Source organism: Elephas maximus, chromosome 7 (genome assembly GCF_024166365.1).
Source record: "Elephas maximus indicus isolate mEleMax1 chromosome 7, mEleMax1 primary haplotype, whole genome shotgun sequence".
Classification (NCBI taxonomy): Eukaryota; Metazoa; Chordata; class Mammalia; order Proboscidea; family Elephantidae; genus Elephas; species Elephas maximus.
Genome location: NC_064825.1, coordinates 53796263 through 53807091, shown reverse-complemented (window position 1 = coordinate 53807091; position 10829 = coordinate 53796263). Strand labels below are relative to the sequence as shown.

At 39.1% G+C, this 10829-nt stretch overlaps 1 protein-coding gene across 1 annotated transcript; it reads left to right on the top strand.

Moving 5' to 3' along the window:
- Positions 1–763: 763 nt before the first annotated feature.
- LOC126079122 (olfactory receptor 52P1-like) lies at positions 764–1711 on the top strand. Its single transcript, XM_049890051.1, has one exon. The coding sequence runs from the start codon at positions 764–766 to the stop codon at positions 1709–1711; it is 948 nt and encodes a 315-aa protein (XP_049746008.1).
- The last annotated feature ends 9118 nt before the right edge of the window (positions 1712–10829 follow it).

The following is a 10829-nucleotide window of genomic DNA, read 5'->3' as shown; positions in this document are numbered from 1 at the left end:
CTTTTTGACAGACCTTTGTACACAATCATCTCTCAATGATTTTTATCAGATAACATGACCAGATCAGCCTGACCCCTCACTACTTGACCAGGTATGCACGATTCTACCTGCTTCTACCTATCAATATAGGGCATCTGTGGCAAACACAGAATCCTAGTACTAAATATAAGCCTTATGATTGTGGCAAGAGACTCAGCCCCTCAACATGTACTTGGCTCTTCCTAGTCAGAATCCAGGTTCTGGCAATGGGATGAAAAATTCATCCAAGATTTCCCTTTCTTCCCCTCAGTTTTGATCTGTCCACATTGGAGCCTGACACCCAGCATGCCTGACTTTGATCATTACCTTGTCCTTATATTGTCACAAAGGTATATGAACCTGGAGAAAATAATACTAGAGTTTACAGGCAGAGAGAAAAAAGCTGCAAAGGTCTCTAGCCCCTCACCTTCTCCATGGAGAAGTTTCTGCGGCCATCACACATACACGCTGCCTGCCAATCTAGAGATCACTGAAATAGAATTGGCAAGGGCTCCTTTGAACCTGTGTGATGGTAACCCCACATCCTGCCTTGCATCATTTCCCAATGTCCTACAATCTTCTCATTCTGAATGTTTTTCATGAGGTCTAACTCAAACATTTCCTTCTGCCATTTTAGTTTCAGTCAAATCATGAGGATAAATCCCAATTATTTCATCTCTCAGGGCCTCCCAGGGCTCAGAGCAAGGCAGTAAGGTCTTCTCTGTTCACTTGCTTTGGCTTAGCCATGAAACACACAAACCACAGCCATCTGAACTCAGCCTCCTTCCTGCTCATGGGAATTCCTGGCCTGGAGTCATCCCACTTTTGGATTGCATTTCCCTTCTGTGCCATGTATGCTCTGGCAGTACTTGGCAACACGGCAGTGCTGCTGGTGGTACGCTCAGAGCCTGCCCTGCACCAGCCCATGTACCTGTTCCTATGCATGCTGTCCACCATTGACCTGGTGCTCTGCACCTCCACCATGCCCAAGCTCCTAGCACTCTTTTGGGCAAATGCTGCCGAGATCGCCTTTGGGGCTTGTGCTGCCCAGATGTTCTTTATCCATGGCTTCTCCGCTGTAGAATCTGGCATCCTGCTAGCAATGTCCTTTGACCGCTACTTGGCCATCTGCTGGCCTTTGCACTATGGGTCATTACTGCCCCCAGAGACTGTGAGCAAGCTGGGGGCGGCTGCTGTATTTCGTGGCCTGGGGCTCATGACCCCACTCACCTGCTTACTGGCACGGTTGAGCTACTGTAGCCGAGTGGTAGCCCACTCCTACTGTGAGCATATGGCAGTGGTAAAGCTGGCTTGTGGGGACACAAAGCCAAACAATATCTATGGCATCACAGCTGCCACACTAGTGGTGGGCACTGACTCCATCTGCATCGCTGTCTCCTACACACTCATCCTGCGGGCTGTGTTAGGCCTCTCCTCCAAGGAGGCAAGGGCCAAGACCTGTGGCACTTGTGGTTCCCACCTGGGTGTCATCCTACTCTTCTACACACCAGGACTATTCTCATTCTACACACAACGTTTTGGCCAGCATGTGCCCCGGCACATCCACATCCTCCTGGCTGACCTCTACCTCGTCGTGCCACCCATGCTTAACCCCATCATCTATGGCATGAAGACCAAGCAGATCCGGGAGGGAGCCATCCGACTGCTGAAATGGGCCCCTGCTCAGTCATAAAGTCTTCAACCCAGCCCTGGGGCTCTACTCTCTCCTTCCCTCAGCCTTGGACAATGTTTGAGAGACCTGTGGTTCCCAGCATGACTAGAAGACCTAAACCCACCTTCAGTGGAGACAAGGCACAAGTCAGATGGGGGAAAAACCTACCAAGTGATTCCTACTTGTGAGGTAGATATGGGTGTAACACTCAAGGAACCTCTGACTAAGGGATAGTATGGCCACCAGCCTGATGGTAGCCCCCCAGAGAATCCTACCCTGCTGTTCTGATGTGTCTCCCACCTTCCAGGAGACTTCAGTAAAATGAGAAAAATATAGCTACTGGTCTGACAAAATAACCTCTCATCCATAGGCAGGTATTCCCACTCTTATAGGGATACATGGATACCTTCCTCAGTGAGCTCAGAGTCTGACTAGGATTCACACACAAAATAAGACAGACAGAGACAGAACGCTAAGTTATGGGCCATAGAGACAACAAGAAATGAAGAAGAATCATGGCAAACTGTGCAAAGGAATAAGAAACAAAGTGTAGCGACACTCTGGGAAGGTTCTCTGGAAGATGAATTTTGATGTATTCACTGAGCATGTACTGTGGGTCAGATATTTTGCTAAAATCTAGGTGTATGGATTTGATGAGGCCAAAAGTCCTCCTCTCAAGTTGACCACTCACTGTTAGAGAAAACAAACATATAAGGACACAGTGGCCAAGCAGAATTAAATTACTATGATTGGGGTAAGCACAGGAACTGTGGATATAAAGACACCTAACTTGTTCAGGAGAAATGAGGTCCCAGGGCCCACCTTGCCTGTCCCCCTTTGTAAGGGTATGAAAAGCCCCCTTCTCCGAGATTACCTAACCTGAAGTCATCGAAGTGATTCTCCCTTCACTCCAGGGCTCAGTGCACATAAGATTAATAGACTCAATTTTCTCAGGTTGCCAGACTATCCAAGGCCACAGATCAGCAAATAAAGTCTACCCCCCAAGATAATTAACCCAAACTATAGAAGAAGTCAGGAAAACTGGCTCCATCCTATTTGAGACTATATTTGCTATGGCTTTAATTTTTTCCTAAACCACTTTTTTTAGTGAGGTATATGAAATAAAATGCACATATATTAAGTACCTATTAAGTGTACGAGGGGCCCTGGTAGAGCAGAGCTGACCAAAAGTTTCAAACCCACCAGGAGCTAGGAAAGTCCTAGCCATCTGCTCCTATAAAGATTACATCCTAGGAAACCCTATGGGACAGTTATACTCGTCCCATAGGGTCTCTATAAGTTGTCATTGATGTAACGACACACAACAACAACATTAATTGTACAGACTGATCACCTCTGGCACATGTATACAGCAGTATAACCACCACCACAGTCAAGATGCAGAATATCTTCACAGCCTCAGAAACTTCCCTGTGCCCCTTTCCCTGCAATAGTTCTGCTCCCCCGCTGTTTGATTTCGATCACCTTGGATTCAATTTGCTGTTCTAGAAGTTCATATAATGAAATGATACGGAATGTATTCTTCTGTGTCCAGCTTCTGTGGCCCAACATAATGTTTTTGAGATTCATTCACATTGTGCGTATCAGTAAAATTTCCAAAACAACAAAAAAAATGCATTTCCTTTTTATCTGTCTCTGAGTAGTATTCCATTAGAGCGTATGAATATACCAAAGTTTGTTAAACCACTTACCTTTTGGACATCTTGGCTGTTTCCCACTTTTGTCTACTCAGAATAAAGCTGCTATGAATATTTTTTTAACCTAGAAGTAGAATTACTGGATCACAGGATAGATGTATGCTTGACTTTAATGGACTCTGCCAGATGGTTTTCCAAAGTACCACTCTGTACTCTCACCAGTGAGGGATGACTACTCCCAGGTTGTCCAATATCTTGGCCAACCCTTGATGTTGGCATTATTTATTCATTTTAATCATTCTAGTAAGCATAAAGTTTTTCATAGTGATTTTAATTCGCATTTTTCTGATGGTTAATGACAGTGAGCAACTTCTTATATGTTTACTGACTGCATATAGCTGCTTCTGTGAAACGTTTGTTCAATTCTTCTGCTCATTTTCATTGTTTTCTGTTTTTTAATGACTTGTAGTAGCTGTTTATATAGTCTGAATACAACTTATTTGCTAGATATATGTAGTGAAAATATTCTATCTGATTTTTAGCTTGCATTTTGATTTTCTTACTAGTATTGCTTGATAAAAAGAAATTTTTAGTTTTAAGTCCAAATTATCGATTTTGTTTATAATTAGTACTTTATTTTATAAATACAGCTTATAATTTCAAGGCTATGACCCAACACAAATGATAATTTTTGTATGGATCACAATTTAGTACAGATCAAGGTTCCTTCTCATATAGGTGTGCAGTTGTTCAAGTATTGTTTTGTTTAAAAGCCATTCTTTTCTGAATTAAATTGCTTTGACAACGTTGTCAAAGATCATCAACTCTTTATGTGTGGATGTACTCCTGAATTCTGTTTCGTTTCATTAATCTATTTGTCTACCCTGATGTCAATAGTACATTGTCTTGATAATTATAGTTTTATAGAAAGTCTCAAAATGAAGTATTGTAAGTCTGCCAACACTGTACTTTCTGCAATGGTTAGGGCTATCCTAGGCTCTTTACATTCCCATATAAATTTTAGATTCAATGTGCTAATTCCTAAAAAATAAAAATAGATTTTGAGGTATGATTTTTGGTTTCTTTTTCTTTTCTTATTCCACTGGCTGAGACCTCCAACACAATGTTGAAGAGAAGTAGTAAGACAGACATCCTTGCCTTTGTACCTCATCTTACAAGGAAAGCATTCAGTCTTTGATCATCAAGTATTATTTAACTGTATGTTTTTCATAGATGTCCCTTATCAGGTTGACAATGTACCCTTCTATTTCTAGTTATGGAAAGTTTTTATCCAAAATGCTGTTGAATTTAATCAAATAATTTTTCCAACTATACTTAGGTAATCATATGATTTTTCTCCTTTGTAAATTAATTCTACAAATTATATTGACCTAACTTTTAAATGGAAACCCTGGTGGTGTAGTGGTTAAGTGCTACGGCTGCTAACCAAAGGGTCAGCAGTTCAAATCCTCCAAGCTCTCCTTGGAAACCCTATGGGGCAGCTCTACTCTGTCCTATAGGGTCGCTATGAGTCAGAATCGACTCGACGGCACTTGGTTTGGTTTTTGGTTTTTTGGTAACTTTTAAATGTTCCTGGTATAAATACCACTTCTTGTTTTTGTTGCTTTTAGGTGTCGTTGAGTCAGTTCTGATTCATAGTGAGCCTATGTACAACAGAATGAAACACTGCCCAGTTCTATACCATCCTCACAATCATTATGCCTGAGCCCATTGTTGCAGTCACTGTGTAAGTCCATCTCCTTGAGGGTCTTCCTCTTTTTTGCTGACCCTCTACTTTACCAAGCATGATGTCCTTCTCCAGGGACTGGTCCTTCCTGATAACATGTCCAAAGTACATGAGACAAAGTCTCCCCTTCCTTGCTTCTAAGGAGCATTCTGGCTGTATTTCTTCCAATACAGATTTGTTCATTGTTCTGGCAGCCCATGATATATTCGATATTCTTCACCAACACCATAATTCAAAGGCATCTGTTCTTCTTTGGTCTTCCTTATTCATTGTCCAGCTTTCACACACATATGAGATGATTGAAAATACCATGGCTTGGGTCAGGTGCACCTTAGTCTTTAAAGTGACATTTTTGTTTTTTAACACTTTAAAGAGGTCTTTGGCAGCAGATTTTCCCAACGCAACGCGCTTTTGATTTCTTGACAGCTGCTTCCATGAGCGTTGACAAATGAAATCCTTGACGTCTTCAATCTTTTCTCTGCTTATCATGATGTTGCTTATTGGTCCACTTGTGAGGATTTTTGTTTTCTTTATGTTGAGGTGTAAACCATACAGAAGGATATAGTCTTTGATCTTCCTCAGTAAATGTTTCAAGTCCTCTTCATTTTAGCAAGCAAAGTTGTGTCATCTGCATATCACAGGTTGTTAATGCATCTTCCTCGGATCCTAATGCCCCATTCTTCTTCATACAGACCAGCTTCTCAGATTATTTGCTCAGCATACAGATTGAATAAATATGGTGAAATATGTGCAAACCTGATGCACACCTTTCCTGACTTTAAACTACACAGCACCCCTTTGTTATGTTCGAATGATTGCCTCTTGGTCTACATACAGGTTCCTCATTAACACAATACCACTTAGTCATTATATATTATCATATTTATGTATTGTTGGATTCACTTTGTTAATATTTTGATAAGCATATATGTATATCTTCATGAAAGATATTGGTCTTGTGATTTTTTTTTCTTGCAATTTCCTTATCAATTTTGTATATTAGTATTTTGCTTGCCTCATTAAGTATATGGGAAAGTATTCCCTTCTACTGCATTTTCTGAAAGTGCTCATGTAAAATTTGTTTCATTTATTCCTTAAGAATTTGATAAAATTCCCCAGGAAACACATCTGAGCTTGAAATTTACTTTGTGTTTTTTATTTCAAGTGTCAGTTTTTAATGGATACAGTTCTATTCAGATTTTGTGTTTTCTAACAATCTTACCATTTCCTCTAAATTATCAAAATTACAGGCATAAAGTTGTTCAAAATGTCCTACTTATTATCCTTTCAAGTCTGTAGGATCTGTAGTGATATCATCTCTTTTATTTCTGATATTGGTATTTGCATGTCTTCTCTCTCTTTGTCCTGTTCCATCATGCTGGGTGGAGGGGTTTAATTTAATTAATTTTTAAAAGGCCCAAATTTTGGCTTTGTTGAGTTTTCTCTAGTTCGTTTTTTATTTGTTCTTTCATTGATTTTGTTCATATCTTTCAATTTCCTTTCTTCTATTTGCTTTATAGTGTGTCCTTCTGTTTCTAGCTTCTTAAGGTATAAACTCAAATAATTTATTTTAAATTTTTCTTTTTTTTCCTAATATAAGAATTTATACATATCTGGCTACCTTTACTGAACATTTTGATCAAAGAGTCTATAGAAGAGTCCCAATCAAAAGGGGAAAAATGTAGAACAGAATTTCAAATTCTCATGGGATCCAGACTTTCTAGAGCCATGGATGATAGATGAGCCCCTAAAACTATTGCCCTGAGATAACCTTTATATCATAAACCAAAAATATCCCCTGAATTCCTTTTAAAACCAACCAATCGTTTAGCTTAACTAGTAAAAAATGTCTGCCTTGAGTATTATGCTCTTTTAAGAACTGTTTGTATGGAGTTAAATTGATAACAGCAACTCAAAAGAGTAGACAGAAACCTTAGGGGGAGTGAGTTTATGTTAATGAGGGAGGAACAACTTGGAAAAGAAGGGTTGCATAACTCAAAAAATGTCATCGGTATCACTTAATTGTACATGTAGAAATTGTTGAATTAGTGTATATTCTTAGCAACAGAAACAAGTTATTAAAGAAGATCTTATATACACAAATTTCCTTCTACACATTGCTTTGTCTGTATCCCACAAATTTTGATATATTATGCTAAAATATTTTGAACTGCTTTCTACTTGACTTTATGATTTCTTTGTGACTCATGAGTTATTTAGAAATGTATTAATTTTCAATTGTTTGGAGATTTTCAATGTATCTTATTACTATTTATTTTGAATCCATTGTTGTTGGAAAACATATGCTGTATTATTTTAATCCTTTAAAATGTATGGAAACTAGTTTCATAACCCTGATATAGTCTAGATAAATATTCCAAATACACTTTAAATGAATGTGTTTCTGCAATTTCGGATGTACTATTCCATGAATATCAAGTAGGTCAAATTGATTGGTAATATTCTTCAACTCTTGCATATTTTTACAGATATTTTATCTACTTCTATAAATTACTGCCAGAGAGAGAGGTGTTGAAATCTCCAACTGTAGTTGTTAATTTGCCTATTTCTACTTCTAGTTCTGTCAATTTTTTCTTTGTATATTTGCAAGCTCTATTACTAGGTGCATACACACTTAGAATTAATGTATACATATAGATAGATACAATTTGACATGTTTAGTGTTATAAAATAATGCTTTTTATCTCTGGTAATACTCTAATTTTTAAGTTAACTTTGGTGTTGTTATAGCTACTCTAGTTTTATTCTGCTTAAACTTCGCATAGTGTATTTTTTTCATCTTTTTACATTTAAACTATTTGTGGCTTTATATTTGAGTTAACTGCTTGTATAAAGCAAAGAGTTGGACCTTCTTTATACTTCTGCCACCCTTACAATTTTATCTCGGGCCTGATTTTAAGTAACCTGTTCTCTGGCTGCAGGAAATTAAAGTCTCGCTCAAAGCTACCATGGGCTTCTGCCTTTTGCATCATGCTTTAAGTTAGTTAAGTTAGTTGAATGGCATGAGCTTATATTCACAAAGCATTACACCAAAAATAAATTTGCATTAATCATAACTTCACATCACTCTGAGTGAATTCACAGCGATTGTTCATTAGATCATCTTCAGTAGGCTTTCTTTTCCTTCTTTGTAAAGGACAAAAACAGCTCTCTGCCTTATAGAGAACAATTAGGAAACCACTTGCCCCATGACCAGTCCATGCATGATGTAGATTAATCAGTTTGGAGAGACTTGGCTTTGAAGGACTTGTGATATATATCCTTGTTTCTATAAGCCTTCTCCTTTTGTCTGCAACCACTCCCCACTAATCCTTTGATTCCAGGCTTAGCATAAGGTGTGCACAAATTTTTTACTCCCTAAAAATGTGTGAGGTAAGTCAGTCACCAATTCCCAGTCACCAAGAACCCCTCCTAGTTCTAGAGTATCATAGATTTAGAGTATGCTCTCCAGTTAACCCAGGACAAGTCATGGTAGCTGCATTATATATCGTAGATCTCTTTAGACCAGACTTAAATCACCCCTTTGGGAGCTAGTGTCCTTGAGAGGCTAAGTTATAAATTAATAAAGCCAAAGGTTTTTTGGAGCAAGGTGACCTTGAATAAAAATTCTGCATTTGCAACAAACTGAACAACACTTGCCATTACCTGATACAAATTGTATGACAGTAATAACGATATTAATCATAACAAATGGGACTCTATTGAGTTCAATAGCATTTCCCATTTGCCAAGATTTTGGTCTTTCATTTACTCACTCATTCATTTAATGCATAAAAGGCCTATAATATTCTGGGCCTTGTGCTAAATGGTAGGGTTAGACAAGTCAGGAAATACAGATGTGGTTCCCACCATCATTGAGCCTGAAATACATAAGGTGAACAGGCATTAATAAAATAACCACACAAACATAAAACTGGTACTCTGCTGCTGGATTAAGTACTTTATGTACATTGACTAATTGAATCCTCACGACATCTTTATGAGGTAGGTATTATCCTCCCTTTAGAATGATGAGGAAAGGGAGGTTCAGAAAGGTGAAGTAACTAAATAACTTAAGGTCACACTGCTGGTATGAGTTGGAGCTGAGATTTTACTCAGGTGTTTTGCATGGGTAGGGGACAGGCTGATTAGTATAATGATTAAGAGTAGAGGTTTTGGATTGATGTACACAGACTTTTTTTTTTTTTTTTTGACTACTGAGGTCATGTTCTAAACGCCATTGTATATCACTCCTTGATAATCCTTAACTGGGTAAACTAGTAGCAAAGCTTTTTAGAGGCCATCTCAGGACCCTCACTTGTGGCAGGCTAAGCTACTTCGGTAGCTATCTGGCCTGTGAAGCATAGGAAGGCATAACGAGACATGCTGAGATGTCTGCTGACTGATGGTAAAATTGTAGAGACATACATCCCTAGATCCCTTCTAGCACCTGACTTCAGTGCAGCCAAGGAATGGCCAACAGTAAGAACGGCAATGCTATGTTGATGGTATCATGGAGGGAGAAGGCTTCAAGCTCAGAACTGCTGAGAAAAGGCAAGAATGATGAAGCAAAAGGATCCCTGAAGTCTTCAAATATGTACCTAATATCCAGGCTTTATCCTGTTAATTCTCAGAATAGGAATTTTTCCAGCTCTAGGACTCTATATACAATGTTTGTTTGGTTTTTGTTTGCTTGTTTATTTTTTACTTCCCAAGGCTGCTTGTGGTTCCAAATACTATACAGTGTTTCTGATCAAGGCTGATGAGAGCCTCAGAGATATACTGGTTCCTTGATCAGAATCTTCTTGTTACTGGAGTGGTGGGTAGAGTAGACAGAAGGAAATGGATGACATGGTGCTTGTTCAGCCCAAGTCTTCTGACCCTGATGGGAGACTTTCTTGGATAGCAAAACCATCTTTTGAAAGTCCCGCATCTTCCAAAATGTCTCATCAAACAGTTTTTGGATTTACTGAAACTATTGGTTGGCAGCCACTAGACATGATGTTCTAAAAGGATATTTCTGACCACAGGACTTATTAGCCCTTCCTCTTGGACTCTATGGACAGGACCTGGCCATCTTCAGATGCATGTGGCTGGCAATAGTCTCCTATTTACTGATAGGCACAGGGTTCTGAGTTCCTTGAATCCCATGCTTCAGTGCTTGTGTAAATACAATCTGGTAGGGAAAACAACCTTTCCAATTAAAACTGCATGCCCACCCTGCCTTCTTGCCTACAAGTTCCTCATCCTCTCTTGTTGCGGTTCATGGAAATGACACACAAAAATGACCACAGTTGTTGAATTCCCAATTGTCTGGATGTGCATAGGTATAGGGAAAGCACTTTTTAAGAGCTTTTGCATGGCTCGTTCTATTAAATTTGATTAGTAATTTTCCACCAGGAATATTCCTATTCCAATGCATTAAAAAGTTTATGAATATTTTAGGATTTAGCAGACCAAAGGCAAGGCCAGTGATGGGGTGAGACATCCTTCAGTTTCTAGGTAAGTCTCCTCCTGAAAGTTGGGAGGCAGCTTTAGAAAATGCTCCACAATAAACTTATCTTCCCTCTGAGCTCTGCCATTAGAAACCATCTTCTTGACCATGTGGCACAGGGAGAATCATACCTTGTCCCAAGGTCTCTGACATCCATCTTTACTTCCTTCTGCTCTTGCCAATCAATTGCTTGTTACCCTCATATCCAGACATTCATCTCTCCCAATCCTCTTTCTTTCT